The following is an 18,778-nucleotide window of genomic DNA, read 5'->3' as shown; positions in this document are numbered from 1 at the left end:
CTTGCATTTCTATTGCCTTTATGTGGCGCTGAACAGATTTTCTGTTCAAATGCAATTTCATCATAACAAGTGATTTTCGCAATGGATAATAAGGCGTGCTATAATCGGCTGCTGCCGAGACACGTAATCTAGTTGGCTAGCATTTAAAAGCGAGCCAGATAAGCTAGGTCGCACTATACGGGCATTCGACACAATTCGACACATTTTCTATTACTTATTTATTTGTTTATTTTTTAAATAATTCTTTTTTTCGAAAGTGCAGCGTTCCCGAGGCACTTGACTGACATGAAGTCAGTGCAAGTCAGGACCACACCGACAAAGAACGCAAGAGATGCCTGTGCTAGATGACAAGTAACACGCGATAGCAGCGTGACGTCACGACAACGTCACTGGCTCTTCGACGCCAAATTAGAAAAGTGAAGTTTGCAGCTTTCGTTTCCTGCGCTGAAAAGCGACCATTTAACGCCTACGAAAAGAAATGCGGTGTACCCATTTATACGGATTCATTATTTGTCTTTAGCGTCGATTTAATATTCAAAGCACTGAGAAAGATTGCCATAGAAGAGGAAAGCCTGCTGACCGCACCGTAACTGTCTAGCGCGCGTCTGACACCTGGACAACCAGTCAGCACTGTGGGGGAAGAGGAGACGCAAGGAGATAGAAAGGAAATGAGTACTAGAAACTGGCTAAGCATAAGATGACCTGCAAACATTCGAAGGGATACTTATATTCGAGCGCATACGGTATGAGGAACTCGCGGCGAGCCCGAACCCCTGCGTCGTCTGCTGAGCTGAGTGCAGGAATGCGTGTTCAACCCTGTCGACGCCGCGGGAGGGACGGGGGACCGGCGTTCAAACCGCAAAGCTTAATGTCGTCGAGATAGCCCAGCGCGCGGGCGGTGGGGCAACGCATACCAGGTGGCGACCGGTGGAAGCGCGGGGAGGGCGGTGAGGTTTTAGAACGAGTCGACGCGCGGAAGGGAGAAGTGGCGCGCGGTGGGTTCGAGAGAGTATATGAGAATGCGGTTGAGGAGAATGAGAATCCGCGGTGCACCCCCACTCCTGCAGTTTCGATTAATCTCATCGGTCATTTCGAGATAGGGGAGGGGATCTGGAACAGCTGGAATTCGCTCACCAGCGCACACCTCTCCACTCGCCACGAACCTTTCCTGTCCTCGTCACACCGATCGAAGGAGGCGAGCAGTTTCGGAGAGAAGTTGGTTCATTTTCAACTCCGAAGTGAAGAGCGGCGAGGGGGTGTGTGCGTCAGTGAGGTATTGAAACGAGAACGCCCGGGGTCACGAAGGTAGTGGAGGAATTGGAGGCGTCATCTGTCGCCTTTGGCGCGGGCTGCGGCGGGCGACGCAGTGGATGACATGTTTAATACTTCAGGCAGTCTCGACGGGACCGTGCAGCGAAGCCGGAGCTACAGGAGCCCGTCGATGAATGCGCGGCAGAAATTGTAGTTCCACCGACAAAGAACCCCGGCCATCCGTCGCGCGTTCGCAGTGTCGTCTGGTTCTGCTTTGAAAAGCAGACGACGCTGTGTCCCGGATGCCCGGTTCACAGTGTAAGAAGTAGCGGCCCCTGTTGTACAGTACCGGATCCACACAGTCAGGCGTCTTGTGTTTGCAGCGCCGTCTGCTTGTGCTTTGGAAAGCAGACGGCGTGACGCGTCCTCGGATGCACTACGGATGCACGGTATTCTATAGCTCCACTATATATGCGTCGCGCGTTTGCAGTGCCGTCTGCTTTGGAAAGCAGGCAACGACGCGTATTGGAAGTAACCTTACGTACGAAGTACCAGCCAGCTCCCTCGAGTACCTTGCTCAAGTTTCTAGCTTCCGCGAGGCTGTATACCGTTTTAATGAGAACAGGGTCGGAACTCGGGCCCTGACAAACCGCTTCCACCGCTCCTTTCCCCTCTCGCCCTCTCGCTGTCCCTGAACATGTCCGGAGTCAGATTCTCCTCGTCCAACGACCGCGACGTCGACATCGGCGCTTTGGCGAACGTGGTTGGACTCTGCGTGCCTTCGCTCTGTGCCGGGTGCATTCCCGAGCACCGAGCGAGGCCGAGCACTTGAGCGGAGTCCAGGATGGAGAATGAAACGGGGCTCGGGGCGAATGCGCGGCAAAGCCGGAGAAGAGGCTTTCCTCTCAAGGGGTTTCTCTCTCGGTGGGGCGTTCGGTTGCGGATCTTCTCGAGAGCGCCCGTGTGCAGCTGCGGCCTTCCTGCGAATGCCGTCCTTGTTGGCGCACGATCGAAGCCTTTCTTCGAGAAGCTGGACTACACACAGCGCAGCCCCGTGGTCACTCTAACCTCCCTCCGCCCTCCCCAACACAAACGCACATACGCACGAACGCCATTCCCGACTGCTTGGTTCTTCTTTCAGAAGAAAGTTCTTTTTCTCGCGCTGCCCAACACACCAAAGGTCACCGACTCAGTCGTGTTCGATTTGGAGCGACTTTCAATATTTTTCCTTTTTTTTCCCCTACGAGGGCGGAAGAAAGATCTTGCGATAGCAATCAGGACTCCTTCTCTCTCTGAGGCAGGATGGGTCGATCTGCCCCGGAGATTATTAATAACCATTGCACGACCCAGCGCGCACTGTTGTGGATGAACGTTAGGCGGAAGCTATAGGCACAATGCCGTTCGCCCGCGTAAGACGCCCGTTTTGCTCGATCGGCGCGTTCTTATTTCAATACATGCACTTCTGAGTTGACGGAATCTCTGGTTTCGCGCAAGTCTGCTCATTGATTGATCTCCTTGCCGGCATACAACTCGACTGTATTGAGCGTTCACGAGACAAGAAAGGCTAAGTTAAGGACAAAATCCGCTCCTGAACCTGCATGTCCATCCAGGCAATGCAGCCTACGCGAATATTTTTATGCCCTCTGCTTGAACTCAATCTAACAGCGCAAGATGGCGCCACCGGCGCTGCCGTTTACGTCATCCTGCAAATGGCGGTAAAGCTGAAACACTCAACTGGCAGGACAGACTGTCACTTACCGAGTACGCAGTGGTACTGCATCTCCAGGTACTTGAGAGTACCGGGACAAGGATCCCCGAAGAGACTGCTGGACACGTGCGTACCGCAGCTTGACTTGTGTGCGCACCTGGAAGGATTTAAGAAAGCGATGATGTGGAAAAGTATGCGATGGCAACGCGAAAGCAACTGTGCGCAGTGACGCTTCAACGTGCCAGGACTTCTTCGGGGCCAGCAAGCCACCTAAACATGCAATGGACACGTCCACACAGAAGTCTGAGAATTTCCCTTACACGGCCCTCGCACACCCTATTACAAGTACAACGGCATCAGAGCAGTAGGCACCTTTTCTTCTGCTACCATGTATACGCCGAATTGCGTATGCATGTAGGTATGCATTTACTTTCTTTCCGGTCCGCTATTTAGATTGCCTGCTTTTCTTTAAGATTGAAAGTTGTTGGCAAAGTTTTCACTGACGTTTGCGTAGCAAGTATACTTGTTTGACGGCGAAACAAATGGAATCTGAGTCGACACCAAGTGAAGAAAAAGAGAGAGGCACTTGCTGGAACGAAGCACTAACTAATCCAACTACAACAATGACATGTCAAGGCCTCAAAGGACCGACTCGAACTTTCACAAACGTGGTTTTAGATAATGCGTCTCTCGCGTTCCAAGAACAAAAACAGAAGAAGTCTTGTTTTATGTTTCTCCCCTTTCTCCGTGGGTTCATCACGCCTGTGGCTCCCGTGGAGGAACGCCGCCGCCGTCTTTCCGGGCAATGTATACGACCGGCGTGTCACCTGCTCCCGCAACCTCATTTGCAAAAGAGCGAGCCGTTCTCACCTGTCCTGCATGATGAGGAACGACTTGTAGGACATGCAGTTGACGCTCCAGTCGAGCCGACCGAAGTCGTTGCAGATGCCGATGCTGAGCCGGCCGTAGTTGGCGCGTACCAGGTGGATCTGGTAGTTGTCCGGGCACGATATGTTCAGCTCGCGCCCTTCGCACGTGTACTCGGTCGTGTAGCGGATGCGCTCTGCACGGGCAAAGAAAGAAACGCGCAAGGCGATTAGGAACAGCATACTGGTTCTACACCATTAGTGGCTTATATATGTATCATGTGACGGCGTTAGAGTTAGTGGGTGAGAAACAGGAGGAAACTGACAGCCCAAGCGAAATTTCACGCAAGACTGTCTCTCAGATTTTGCGAAATGCACCGCTGAAGTTAACGAACGTTATGCGGGCTATATTAACGTCTACGCTACTAATAACCTACCAGCAGAAAGCTTCATAAACAGCCTATGGGAGTGCACATAGACGTTATTCGGACTGTCGCATACGTAAAATGCATGTACAGTGCAATGGGTTATGAAGTGTGTGGAGTGCACAGTACACGGCTATATATGATAGACTACGGTCTTCCTAGTGGTTATACTGATATATTTCAAAACTATTGCACACACATACGGTAACCACATGAATTCTTAATCTACTCACAATACTATCTAAGTACGCACTAATTTTATATGTGAGTCAGCGCTGTTTTCGCATCCTTGCCTTATATTACCGCTTCAAAGCAGGACGCCTACAACAAACGCTGCACGCAATAGGTATTGCGCTTCCAACAGCAGCAGAGAGCAATGAGTTGTCAACGCGCGCAACAACGCAGCACAAATGTAAAGCGGAGCAGAAAATGAAAAACTAATGCATCATCCACCCGATACAACACATGCAGCAGGACAAAGTAAAATGCTCCATGCATAGCTTTTTTTTTTTTTTTTTTTTTAAAGCTGTTTTGCACGGAACTGCCGCGAGCCGGCAGCTCGCGTGGCGCGCTGCAGACGTGACCGCATTCAAGCATCAAAAAAAAAAGGCGCGTGCGCCTGAAAGACAAATAACGATCGAAAAGGAAAGGGGGAAATAAGCGTCGCTCGTAATTGTTTCGTACACAACAACCGGCAACCCACGGCGAGGACGAGTCTTTCTCTTAATCAAAAGACGACACGTCGTTTCGTTGCTCAATAGGCTGCAGGCGTCCGATTGTCTGCCTACATCACACCGAGTGCGCCACGAAGAGAGGCCCTGCTCGCCGCGCTCCTTCTCGCTTTCACGCATCATCACAACATCGCGAACAGCGTCGATCACGACGCCCGAAGATTGCCTGGCGCGATAGCGCCACCATACGAGAGAGGCGGGAACTAGGGTACAGTGGCGGTGAGGGGGCACGAGGAAGGGGGGGGGGGGAGGGTCGACCATTGAACGAACGGGTTGTAATTATACGCCTACAGAGATACCGCCACTTCGCGCGAGTCCTCCGGCTGACCCGTGCATCGGATCGTCGTCGGTTTCCTTTCTCTCGTGAAACGACGCGTTGTGTGTATATGGTTGTTGCTGCCGACGCTGCCTAGCGCGTTGTTTACGCCATCGTTTCTTGCTGTAGCTGTTGTACAGCTTATATCGCTAGCGTCGCGCCCAACGCGAAGCGAGTAAGTTGCGGGTGAACGAGAGTTGTGTAGTTGCGTTCGGCGCGCGGCCGCATAGATATGCAACGATGGCCTACTTAAGGCTTCGCCGCGAGTCCGCCGCTTCGCGTTGTGTATAGCGGTGGGTCCCCGACTGACGGAGTTGCAAGTGTGCGTTTTTGACGAATTATGTGCACCGTTGGGAGACTATACGGTACACGCGGAAGCGAGCAGGTGGGCGCAGATGATTGTGTAGCTGAGCTTTTTTATTTCGACGTTTGTTCGGCAGTTTCTTTTTCGCAGACCAAGAAATGTTTCTCTTCTGAAGAATCGACAACTTGGATAGATGCCAAGTTTAACGATTCACCTTCGACTTGAGCAGCGCTTCTGTTTTCTAGGCGTTCCTCAAATCAAATACGCTTCTCTGCAGAGATTTCTACGTCAAATCAACGGCACTTTCTAGGCCCAGCAAATTGCGTCTCCATGAACTTTTGCTATGACAGCGGCGACAATAGGCGATTTCTTCAACGCATACTCCGGCACTGAGTGCCATTTTCTTTCGCTTAAGTTGCCACAATAATAGTCTCGCGTTACATTACGCGTTTTCAGCACCGTCGTCTGCTGACACTGTTCCGGAGATCAGACGACACTGCACCAGAAATAAGGAAAAATGGAACTCAGATTACACATACGTCACTAACATCAATAAGTTGCCGCGGGACTTTGCCGAGTTTACTGTGGTGGATGCGTCGTGCTTAAGCGTGACTGAGCCAGTGCTCCGGTTGCTTGCGAACTCCCGTGACAGGTCACGTGGAAGTGCATTTAGACCGCGGAACTGTATTCCGTTTACTTCCCGCGTGTATACACGGCTGACCAATACAAAATAGGTAATCTTATTTGCACTCAATGTCCCTGGTCGTCCTCCGCTGAGCGCATGTCAAATTAGGAGGATCGAATTCGCACTTCTGCAACGATCACAGTTTCAATCTTTAGTAGTTTTTGCGACCTACCCAGCGATCAAATAAATTAGAAGCGCGATGCAATAATATAACTGAAATCAACATTCGTTGTGGAACCCGTGTCCTGTACAGTTTTGTAGCCAACTGTACATATTTCGTATTGTCGGGGGCGCCACTCGGCGGCCTCTGCAGGTACTACTTAACAGCAGGAAAGCTGCGCCGGCACAACAAGCTTATGTTCTGCATTGCTGCGGCTATAGCGCTTCTGAGTGTGTGTAACTTCTACAACGCTGCCCTCATTTACATCGACGCGGTTGCACCATTAATGGCGGCTGCCGTTTGTTCTAACTCGGCTTCAGCTAAGCCGCAGGTCGCTGGACAATCAGCACCCATTATACATGTTCCTTCTCGCATTGCACCACCCTGCACCCTACAGAAAGATAATAGACAGGCTCGCTAACAGATTCTAACCGGCTCGCTCGCTTGCATATCCTGGTTATACGGTTGACGCATTAACTCGGCTGCTTCTATTACAATACTGAACGCACTTATTTAGACACGGGGAGGGCATTAACACAACGCTGTGGTTTGTGATCAGTCGGCTTTAGCTACGTCCCCCTCTCCCCTCCCCACCCCCACACACACACACTCCTCAAACCCCTCCCAATGACCTCGTTGCATACAGCTTAGGCGTGAACACGGCCAAGCCCGCCATTTTCTCAGCATATGTCTGCGCGCGTACTGAACGTACGATCATCTCCGTGATTCAATCAATATAACCGCCGCCTTGCGAGCCCCGATGCATCCGTGATCTGCAGTCGAAACCGTGAACGATCGGATGGAGTGCAAACTTGATTTCCGCCTGCAACCCGGCCGGAAGTGATAAAATGAAGTCAGAACGAAAGCGCGCGCTCCAGCGCTCGCAGAGGCGGAAGCACCGAGGGAGCAGCGGGGGAACAAAGAGAACGATCACGATACTTCGTCGCACGCGATCGCTACGCACGAGCTTCATACGTCTGCGACTTCCTGAACACATTGTTGCCTCATCATCATGTGGCGTAATTCACGGTGTCTCGTTTATCGTACGGGAGGCCATCTATCGGCCGGTGTGAAGGTGCTGCGCCGAGTTGGCAAAGCCCTACTTACTCCGCTCCCCATACTACGACCGTTAGAGGAGGTTGGCGCGAATTGACGAGCAAAGTAGTAGTGGCAGACGGCCGGTTAGCCTTGTGGTTGAACTACAGGCTAGGTCGGTAGAGGACGCCCGAAACGTTTCACAGTCTCGGCATGCAATGAATCTTATGGTGTACTTTGGCATACAGCGCCACGGAATGTTAAAAAAAAAAAAAAGTACCTCCCTGCCTATACTTGATTCTGACCTCACTGACGACTTTGGCAAGTGCCGACGGTTATTCATTTGAAGTGCCAATCGTGAATTTCATTCTGGGTCAGCGGTCGGTCGTCACTCGATCACGCTGTTGCTTTGAATGGTGCGGTGCGCAAACTACGAACATACGAGGAAAGAGGGAAGGGAGAAGTGGCTATATAGAGGGCGCCACAGAACAAACTGCACAGTGTGAATAGGTCGCAAGGCAGAAATGTCTTACGGCTGTCACTGCCGCAATCATTATTATTGCTACTTTAATTTCTGTTTCGGGGTTATAATTTTTTTGTTCTCTCGTTTGCCGTACGTCCATTCCGTTACGCGGTCCGGGCCACCAATTCCGTCCCTCCGCCCCATCGCACACGCAGGTGTCGAACGGGAAAACACGCCAGGCGTGACAGGTTGACCCCTTCCACGTCAAACGCGCGCCGCGCCACACATTAAGAAGCGCATCCCGCTGTCTCCCAAGGCGAGTCGCCGAATTCGGGTGCACCCATTCGCAGTTCGGTTCGGAACGCGCCACGCGAAGGCCACGACGACCTGATGTTTCGGACAACGAAAAAGCGCAGAAGAAATGTGGGAACGAGAAGAAGCCAACCACAATTGAAGCCCGACGACTGAAGTTGGTGCTGTTTCTGTTTCCGCGTTAGTTGCGGCTGCCACTGCGATTGTGTGTGTGTCCACAGAGGCGCACCAATGCTTTGACGAGCTTAGTATTTCTCGTCTCGGTCGCCGCTACCAACAAAGAGAAGTCGCGGGCCGCTACGCACTGCCTCAGTTCGACGAGTCCAGCTTCTCGTTCTTGTTGTTGCTGCACCGACTACTCTTGCGGCCACGCCAACGGGTTTTGCCGACTGACCGAATGGATAAAGGGAGGAGGTCCCAATTGATTGACGCCAGTGAACATCGCGGTCACTCTTAGGGGAGGGGGTCTTTGTTTAGTAGCCGCAAGCTGTATAGCTACGTGCACAACGTGAACACGGCCACTCGGTGGCAGCCCAGCAGAAGCGTTCTCCGGCTAACTTCCTCAAACTCCGTTGCTGGACGAGAGGGACCACGAATGATGCGTTATTGGCCGTGTAACGACGGACGAACGAATCTACGCGTCGACGCCGCCCTCGCTCCTGGCTTTTTGTCTCGGATTGAGGCGGCCGCTGTTATGGCTTGCGTCGCGAACCGTTTCGCCTCGTGTTCGAAGAGGTGCGCCTTTAGGTGCGCTGCGCTCCCTGCTTGCGCGCGCGCGTTTTCAAAGACAATGAACGAGGTGAACCGCACCGCGGGCGTCCTTTCCTCCCAGTGTTTTTTTCTTATTTCTTTTACGCGTGAAGGGGCGTTTGCTTCGGTGGTTGCACACGGGAGTGCGGGGCGAATCGGGGTCACACATCGGAGCGCAAGTCGTCGTCGTCGCGGTCGGCCCACCTTTGGTCTGCGCTACGCCGTGCCTGCTTCAATAAGCAAGCACCGGTCGTTGGTGCACACCTACCGGTGCGGTGAGCTCGCTGCTTCCCCTCGAAATGACAAGGCGCGCGGAACGACGATCGAAGCGAACGCGATTACAGGCTTGCGGTGGTGCTGCCCTCTATCCAGTGTGCGTGCGTAGTTCGTACGCGCACGCGCCTATGTGTTTGTGTGTATGTATGTGTTTGTGTGCGTGCGTGCGTAGTCGAGTACGTGCGTACGAAACCCTGCCTAACGACTTTCCCGATTAATAACGTGGGTGCAGACACACCACGTGTTTCGAAAAAATTACGGATGCTGGCTCCTTCGCTTATTATCGCCCATGATATATTCGCGCTGAGTAGCCCCTGAAGAAATGTTTCGGGTGTAGCTCTTAGGACAGCTTCCGTAAAATTTAACTGTCTTGTCTGGACTATAGTCGATCGCTTGATTGACGCCCCATAGCTGAGCCACGCGGGCGCTAATGGAAGGTTCCGGGTTCGTGCCGACCGAGCGTGCTCCTCGAGGCTCCGCATACACGTTCTTTCCTTCCTGTTTTTTTTTTCTGCCCGTATACTTCATGGCTAAATGCGCGCGCCGCGACGGGGAATCGAACCTGCAACCTCGTGCAACGCGACGGGACGACGTGCCCTCTTAGAACCACCACAGCGGGCAACATCGCCTTTCATCACAGTATTCAATCCTCGTGCTTGGGTATGCATGCGTGTGCGTGCGCCTGTGTGACGGCCCGGGGGGCGCCGCCAGTATTAATAGGGAACGGCTACACGCGCTTCGTGACCTGCGAGGACGCGTTGGTGCACAGCAGACGGCGCTGTAAGCCCGGCGCTACATACACGTGAGCTCTTCGCCGTAACATCGTGCGAACGCCCTTGGCTGCACGGGACGTGTAGCCACGGCTGATGACCCCGCCATGCATGTGTGTGTGTGTTCATGTGTGCGTGCGTGCGTACGCTGTCATTCATCCTTACGTACGCACTTCCGCGGGCATAAGCATGCGAGCTTTAACCTTTCCTCGCTGCGCAGTCATTCTTCTCTTTCCTTCCCTCCCCTGTCGTCGTGATCACGATCTTGCGGAACCCCGCGGCACAACCTTAATATAAACATCACTCAGAGCTACCGTAATAGATAAGCTGCGCAGAACGTAAGCGTCCCGCTTGAAACCGCGGCGCGGTCGCGTGATCTGAATTTAAAAGCCCGGACTGCACGACTCTTTTTCACTTCACCCCGTAGGGATGGCGGTCTTGATCTCAATACATGGCGGCGGCTCTGTTACCGAGCTCGAGGTTGCAGGTTCGATTGCCGCCGACATACATATGGGTGGCGGGGGGCCCGCTGCGAAGCCCCAGTTAGCCAAAATAATGCGGCGCGCTTCGCACTAAAGGCGTCTCTTAGAAGCCGCCCGTTACCACTAGAACGGCAAGCCCCACCGATCCTACATTTTCCGTCGCGAGACATAATGCACCGAACTGCCCCAAGCTCGAACTACGAGTATACCAAGGCTAATTTGCCACAAATAGAAGAGCCTGCCATTGGCTATGAATGTTCGTTCGTTCGTTCTGTTGTTTGTTTACGAAACTCTCCTCCCTTGCTTTGCTTAGGCCACTGAATCACCCTGGTGATTAAAGTCCATTCTCTCACTCTAATTTTGGACACGCTGATCTACGCGCGCGTGCAATAAAAGTCTCGCGAGAGATAATTGCCGCGGTAAGCTTCGTGCTACAAAACGGTCGGCGTTTACAACGCGACGCCCTGTCGAGCAGCGTGTTTGTTTCCTAGGAAGTTCCTCGCTGGCTTTCATCCTTGCTCTTGCTCTGAACACCTCCGAAAAAGGTCGCGGTGTCACTGGATAAACTGTACACACAGCCCTACCCTTCTACAGTTGCAGCTACCGCGAGAGCTCTACAGTAATGACAAAACAAATAAAGAAGGAGAAGCTACCACGCGAATCTGCAAAAGAAGCCCACGATGTGCACGGCCCGGTAAACCTTCATCCGATCCTCACGTTGTTGCATCGGACACCGGAAGCGTCAGCGAGCGTAACGTCAACGCCACCACGCCGCCCCAACAACAGCAACGCTGAAGCATCAACAGGAACTGCAGCAGATACAGTGGCATCAACTTGCGACGGGATGAAAAGGGGGCTTCCACGGCACAGCGCGCCGAGCGTGAGGAGCGCGTGACGTTTTCGCTAATTGTTAAAGTCATTAGGAACTTCCAGGCGCATCGCAGCCCGCGCATAACGCTCTCCCGCGAACGTTGTCACCACGCCCCGCCAGGGGGCGGTAGCGAGCGACAACCGCCGCAGCGTCCCCTGGTGGGAGCGTAGGAGAGGTGTGCTGCTCGCACGCGTTCGCTGGCGTGACGCAGGCTCCCGTCACATCCCGTTTTACGAGTAGGAAAAGTTCAAAGATAGAAAGAATAGAGCAAAAAAATAAGAACCATACCAACAACAATAAGCGTCAATCGAATGCGGTCCTGGCGCCGCTCGTGCTAGCGCGCAGGGAAGCGCGAACTCCAGCGGGCGATGCGGCGAAGCAAGTAAAGCGGCCACATAAAAAGCACGCCGTGCCTAGCTCTCTCATCGTGCAGAACGAACGAGCTCTCGCTTTCGTAAATGACTCGACCGAACTGTAGGCATGGAAAGCGTGCGCTAACTGCACTCTCCTGCGTGTAGACAATAAGAGGAAGAGCACAGTACACATTCAGAAGTGCAAAATCCAAAGGCACAAGCACGGCAGCAGTAGCAACATTACTGAAGCAAAGCTGTATAAAACTTAGGTGTTAGCGCGCGCAGCGGGTTGGGTAAAGGGGAGAGGGGAGGAGGGTGGCACACAAATGCCCGCCAGGCGCAACGGAAGAAGAGAATGCACAGTTGTTAGTTTGACAGGATGAGAGAAAGAAACAGAAGAGCAAAACAAAGAGGACACAAAAAACTTTGGGGTCTTTACCTCTGCCCAACTGGGGTGGCCTTATTGAATAGTTGGGTAGGGAAACTGAAACAAACCAAACAAAGGAGAACAAATGAATAAATAAACGGGTGGGAAAACAGCAATTGGCACAGACACGTGTTCGTGAAAAATTCAACGAAACGCAATACACCCGACACTGTGACGACCGAAATAATCCACAACTGGCGGTAGGGCATGCAGGCTTGCTATACGACGAAACGAGTACACCAACTCTGATCATTAGCGCGCAAACACGTTTCCTATTGTGCGCACAACTTTCGGGAAGGGGGGGGGGGGGTACTGACTTCAAGGGAAAGGAGATTTAAATGATAATAAATATGCTGCTCCCCCCTTGGTGCCACGTGTCACTCCTAGTTGTGCCTGCTGCGTGTTCGTTTTCAGCGCAGGCTCGAGTTTCGCTAGTTGCTACAGGTTATAATTCGAGTCTGTCGCGAAAGTGTACACTGCGTTTCCTGGTTGCGTGACAGGGTGTCACAAGCTGAAGTTGGCGGGCAACAACTTTGGAGACTTGTCGCCGTTAATTAATGCCCCATTATTTCCAGTTATGGACTAGCTCGCCCGTTGATTTCACTCAAAATTGAAATAAAAGCCAACGTATACACTCCGGTCTCATTCAAGCTGGTTTTGTTTCATTACTGGTGAGCGTTATAACCTGCACGGCAAACGCCGACGAAGTCAACAGGACGGAGCTTTCTCGTCGTGTCGACTTTAACCAGAGCAGTTTCAGTCTAACTATGCGCTGCTATAACGTTAATGATGCCGGCAAGCTGCAGCACAGCATTCTTCAAGTCCCGATCTTGCCTGTTTGTTTTCTTTTTCTTTTGTTGCTCATTCGGCGAACTTCCGCAAAACGTAGCATGATTTTTAGTCTCTTATTTATGGCATTACCATAGCGCGGAAGTACCACAGTTTTTCTCAGCACAATTTTCATGGCAATAGACACTCTCAAAAGAGCCAAAAGTACATGCGGCGTCGGGAACTACAATGGCTGAAAACACACACATACACACATACATGTTATGAAGACAACAAACACAAAATGCATATGCAACACAAATAAAGGAAACAAATACAGGCGAAGGCTCCGTCAAAATGAGAAAGCGTACTGAATACGGATTTTTCTCTTCCAGATGTGTCTCGCATTTGCGTTGTTCGTGCAATTATTACATGTTTATTTCTTCACAAGTATGAACTTGATCCAATGGAAAAGAGTACTTGGTCAGATATATAAGATAAGGGGATGTTCCACAACCCTTAATTAAGCCTTTATTTCTACAACAGCAGTTATTGCAACAGGATTCAAGCACAGGAAAAGAACTGCGTAAGGACGCCACACTGCGCCTAACCCACGACCTGACGCACCACCAGCCACGTCAAAACTTATACAGCGCATTTTACGCAGCACTGCTGATGTTAAACGTTCTTCAAAACTAATTTATGGGAGACAGACACTGGCACAATGAAATATATTCTGTTGCAACAGCTAGCCCGACGACGCTTCGACCACGTGAATGGTTCACACCGAGGACATAGGCCTACGCCTAGCAGCAGCAGCTATAGGTGGCATCTTTTCCTAAGGTCACATGGCGGCGTCACAAGGAGCAAATGTAGCACGCGTATAATGACATACGCGTCACTCAATTCGCTCTACTACGACGTAACGACACCGAGAATGCAGAGGAAATAAAAGACTCTACACATCTAAACCGCTTTTCTTTATCTTCTCGGGCCGTCGATCGCCTGTCGGCTCGTCTTTTGGACCCCCCCGCTGGATTCACAACAGATCCACAACAGGTGCACGTCATTTCAGCCATATCGGGACATCAACGTCCCGACTGTTACCGACATCAGACGGCGTCTACATAAACACACAGCGCGGCACACAACGCACGCACCAAGGAACGCTGAAACGGGAACGAGATGGCAACTCCGTCAACGAGCCACGTAGCTGGAAGAGCGATAGGTTAAACACTAGGCACGGGTGACAGTTTCAGGTTGCTCTCCGTAGGATAGATAATTGTATGAGTGCGCGTCCACGTGGTAATATGCGCGTGGCACGCATTCGGAAAGAAAGAGACACACCTTGAGATGTCTTAACAGCGCGGCAAGAAACTCGAGGCAGTCGCACGTGCAAGAAAGAAAGGCGTGCGCCAAGCCATCGATCAGACGCGAGCGGACCCTTTTGCTCGGAGCGGCGGCGGAAAGTGGGGCAAAGCAACCGAACCCTCTGGTATCGCATGCACGCATAAGCCGCCGGCCACGTCGGCACGCATCGGCTTACGTAGCGCTGAGCTATATGGCGCATGGCTGTATGCGAGTCGTAAAGATTCAACTCTGGAAAAAAGTTTCGAGGGCGGCACTTTGGCGTACAGGGCGACGCGATGTGGAAAGCGACTTTCTGTCGCGCGGTTACGGGACCGTAAGACTAACGAATGCGATGCGTTGCTGCGCTTTTGTTTATTTGAGACGCAACGCGACACGACGATTGCACGGACTTTATGCAGCGAGACTAAGATGGAGCTAGAAATACGTGAGCTTTTATACATATTTAACTAGCTACACGCGACGCGGGTAGGCGTTAAGCGAGGTCAGTGATCTCACAGCACAGGTGCGCAATCTGGAAGAAGTCGCGCATTTCCCGGCTCGTTAACAAAGGGTACATTCGATTCACCTGCACTTCGTGAACTATAGTGTTCTGAGGGTGCTGCACTTAAGACGCCAGTGCAACATGGCGTCGTCCGCACGTGGCCCTTCGCTTGACCCCAGTGCGTTCGTGCTACGTGCAGAACAGGTTCACGTAATTCCCTGAAGACGCGAGACTGGTAGAGCAAAGGCTCTTGCACTGTGCAGCAGGTAAATGCGTCGGCAAATGCCAGAACTACATGCAGCGTTTTGGAAATGACTCTCGTTTTCCATTCCCACTTGCACATCGGTTTCATATTTCACGACCTTATTAATACTGCACTGAACGCGGTCGCTCTGCAACGATGGGTGACCGCAATTGCTACGCCAACTCAGTCGCGACCAGAGGGTCCATGCCGACTGACCACTGCAACTGGCGCCTCCGGCATACAGAAAGCGAAAGCCCGCTTCGCAGACTGGCCAACCCAGAAACCACCAAACCGGCGGGCATTCCAGTCCCATCCTATTCAGCCCGATCGTTTCCTCTCTTTCTTTTTTCCCATGGAGGAAAGCCCGGTCCCTATCTGGCGCGCCGGCGCACCATCGCCTCTCTCACGAAGCAACAACTGCAAAAAACACGGCCAACGCGTGCCGCTGACCCACACAAGGCGTCGTATAGGCGCGGACAATGCGCGATTGTTGAGACGAAAGAAATAATAAAAAAAAAAGAGAGAATCCGATCGGAGCGGCCGTTTATCCACTTTGCCTCTCGCCGAGGCAGGCACTAGCCTCTCTCTCTCTCTCCACCGCCTTCAACTCACTTGCCTCGGCCTTTTGAGATCGAAAGCGCAGGCCGAACGGTAAAGCTTTGGCCGACGATGGCTGGCTTTGCTGCGGGGGAGTTGGTGCTCTTGTATAGTGTAGCGGCACACAACACCGTCTATCGGGTTGCACGGAGCCGGCGTACAAACGCGGTCACAGCTTTCGCCGATGGAGACGCCGTTTTCGTGGGAGTGGTCGAACCCGGCGACGAGATTTCACTTTGCAGAACGAGGGCAGCCGAGCGTTACACTGCGACGATATAAATCTCTGTCACGTGACTCGCGTGCGCTGGCTTACTTTATTGAGTTATTTTATAAGCTTTTATTATTTATACACAAGCGCGCCTTCGAGACGGCTTGCTTTTGTGTTTACGCCGCACGATCAAGCGTGGTATCGGATAACGGCATCCGGGGATTTCCACTGGTTGAGCGGCTATGGTGTTGGAAGTGCCCCGCTACACATTTGTCGATGGCTTCTATATACGAATGAAAAGATGACGTGTGTTCAAGTGAATAGTTAAATGGAAAGTAAATTCGGCGGGGGGGGGGGGGGGGCAATACTTAAACTCCTGTTAAGTGGTTCGACACCACGTTGGAGGCAAGCAGACATCTCCGCCCTGAAGTGGCCAGCCACATGGAAGCCGCATTCAGAGCGTAAAAGAATAGCTTGATGCCGTGGCGCGGCCTCGGAGAGATCTCCAGCCCGCAATGCGAGATGTAGGAGGCCAGTACGCTATGCGACTAGCTCCTCCTCACCTATAGCAGCAATTCACCAAGACCCAAAAGTGCGGCTGCGACGAACGCCGCCGCTTTTCTCCGCGTTCGTTCCCTGTGTGGTCCATCCTGATATCGGGGCAAGAGACCATTACAGTTTATCAGCAAATGAAGGTCACGCCCTAGGAGAGCGCTACATTCCCCAGCCGGCCCGCCGTGAGCGTGCCCTATCTTATCCGCAACGGCCGCCCAAAGCGACTGCCACACACACACAAAAAAAGAACCCTTACGTAATGACGCTCCAGCGAGTAGCCGGAAACGGAACACCGCGAAAAATGGACACATACGAGTTAGGAAACGTAACGTCACGACAGAAAGAAAAACAAACAAAACGCACAGTACACAAGCGCACCCTACGCACAAACAGACGCACAGACTCGCCTCGAAGACAAGCAGCGGCCAGTGTAGGAGGTAAGACATAAATCCCCGCGCCAAAAGGGACACGTGGAAAAGCGCAGCCGATAAGGAAATGGGAGGTCGCCGAAGGCGAGCGAAGACGCGCGAAGAAGGAAAAAAAAGAAAAATCTAGGAGGAAATGTGGGAGAGGGGGTTGATGGAAGGAGTCGAGGGAAGGAGTAAGGAGAAGTATGCTTTTACAGCCGCGTAGAAGTTACCGGGAATCGAAAGTTGCGAAAAAAGGAGAAAGGATTATTGTTCCCCCGCGCGCTGGGTGGTACGGACGACGGTGTTCGTTCGGCACACTCGGTCTCCGGCTGGCTCGCCATTGGCCTCCCCTTACGGTTCATTTCCTGGCGCGCCTTGGGTAAGCCGGAAATTAATGATGGGCGAAGGAGAAGAAGGGGGGAATGCGGACGCAGTTGGCGAGAGACCACCAGCCACCGCAGTGCGAGAAGAGCGCGATGGGCGCCCGTTAAGTCATTCGCTTTAAGCGGGAAAGCGAGAGAGCCGAGAGAAGGAGGAACCAGGGCGCCAGGGTGTTCTGGGAACGCGATAGATCTGGCTACGTAGCGCAGTATAAAGGGCCGGAATCGGGTCTCACACCTTCCGCGGAGGCTCGAGGGGGGCGGCGCTGCTATCGCTAGACGAGATCGGTAGCCCACCACCGAAAATCATCGAAGACGGAGCACCTACCTACATGTTTCTAGAATATCCCTCCCTCCCGGAGATCGAGGAGTAGCGGCGGTCAAGAGAAAGAAATTAAAGAAGCATGGGAGATGGGCGCGGAGCGATCCGTCCGTCGGAAGTCGCGAATTATCGAGGAATTTTCCTCTCGGACGACCCGCCCTTCTTTCTTTGCGGTAAGAGTGATGACCCTCTACCGACCTGCCGTACCCTGCCATCAGTGTGTAAATTGTGTCGAGCGCGGTCAACGATTGAGAGCATCCGTGAAATGATAACTCTGTCCTGGAGTTTCGTGGAACGCGAAGTGTGGTATGCGTTATCGCTTCCCGCCCGCAATTGACGCTTGTGCCTTACTCAGCTGCAGATTCCCGTTGCGGTGACTCTTAATTTAGGAGCAGCGTTGATATGCGCACCCTTTTACGCATTCAGCCATAGATGTTCATTAGTTGCACTGTGTGAAAAAGCTATATGCTTAGGAATCCAGTCACCTCAAGTGATCAAAATTAAAACGTCGAGGCTTCACTTTCTTTCACCCCTTTCTTTAACCCTCTCTTACTCCTCTTAAATCCCCGGATACATATCGCTTATCCAAAGACTTCAGAAGCCCTCGAGACGTCCACGAGCGATGATGATTGAGGGCAAAGGCGCCAACGTCTTGTTCTTCGCCTTCGCCAACGGGTCATTATGCGCCTTTGAAGTGGCCCGCCGAACGAAAACACACAAACACACGTCACTTCGACGGCACCGCGACGAGTCAACTGCCCGAAGCGTTCCCTGTGAGAACCGTGTGCTCCACCAGCCCAGTCACAGTTTGGGGCTCCATACGGTACCAACAGGAACATGCCTTTCTCAGCGTTTTCCCGCAGCCTGTAGTGTACATACGGGCAGTGCGCGCCATTTCGGTGTGCCCGGGACAAACAAGGCGCGGTGCCGATAGAGATAAGATCAACAAATACCGCCGCAGGGTTTGCGAGGAGGTGGAAGGAAGGAGAGAGAGAGAGAGAGAGAGAGCCCGCAGGCGGGTTTCGGTGAGCAACGGGCGCGCACACTGAGAACGACCGCGACTAATTTGGACGATAAACAAAATCGGGCGCCGCGTCTCGTCGGCTTTGCACACGAGGCCCTATCAAAGCCGAACCAAGCCAAGCCGAGCCTATACAGAGGCGGCACTTTGAGCAAACACTGAAGGGAAGCACAGCGTGTCATTCCCGTCCCCTTTTGGGTGTCCTGTCGTCAGCAAGGCGTTGTTTTGGCGGAGTT

General features: G+C 52.5%; 1 protein-coding gene across 7 annotated transcripts in view; it reads right to left on the bottom strand.

Annotated features, from left to right (window-relative positions):
* The window catches only part of LOC126539405 (latrophilin Cirl-like), a 507,732-nt gene that overhangs the window by 35,354 nt on the left and 453,600 nt on the right, over window positions 1–18,778 (bottom strand). For 5 of the 7 annotated variants that reach the window (XM_055075343.2, XM_055075342.1, XM_055075340.1 and 2 more), the window contains 3 exons: window positions 12,198–12,242; window positions 3,830–4,022; window positions 3,010–3,116 (listed from right to left, as the gene is read on the bottom strand). In XM_055075343.2, the coding sequence (XP_054931318.1) occupies window positions 3,010–3,116; window positions 3,830–4,022; window positions 12,198–12,242 (345 nt within the window). The remainder of the gene's footprint in view (window positions 1–3,009; window positions 3,117–3,829; window positions 4,023–12,197; window positions 12,243–18,778) is intronic. The other 2 variants (XM_055075341.1, XM_050186228.2) reach the window with 1 other exon arrangement.

This window comes from Dermacentor andersoni, chromosome 11 (assembly GCF_023375885.2).
Source record: "Dermacentor andersoni chromosome 11, qqDerAnde1_hic_scaffold, whole genome shotgun sequence".
Taxonomy (NCBI): Eukaryota; Metazoa; Arthropoda; class Arachnida; order Ixodida; family Ixodidae; genus Dermacentor; species Dermacentor andersoni.
This window is presented reverse-complemented; position numbering and strand designations above follow the sequence as displayed.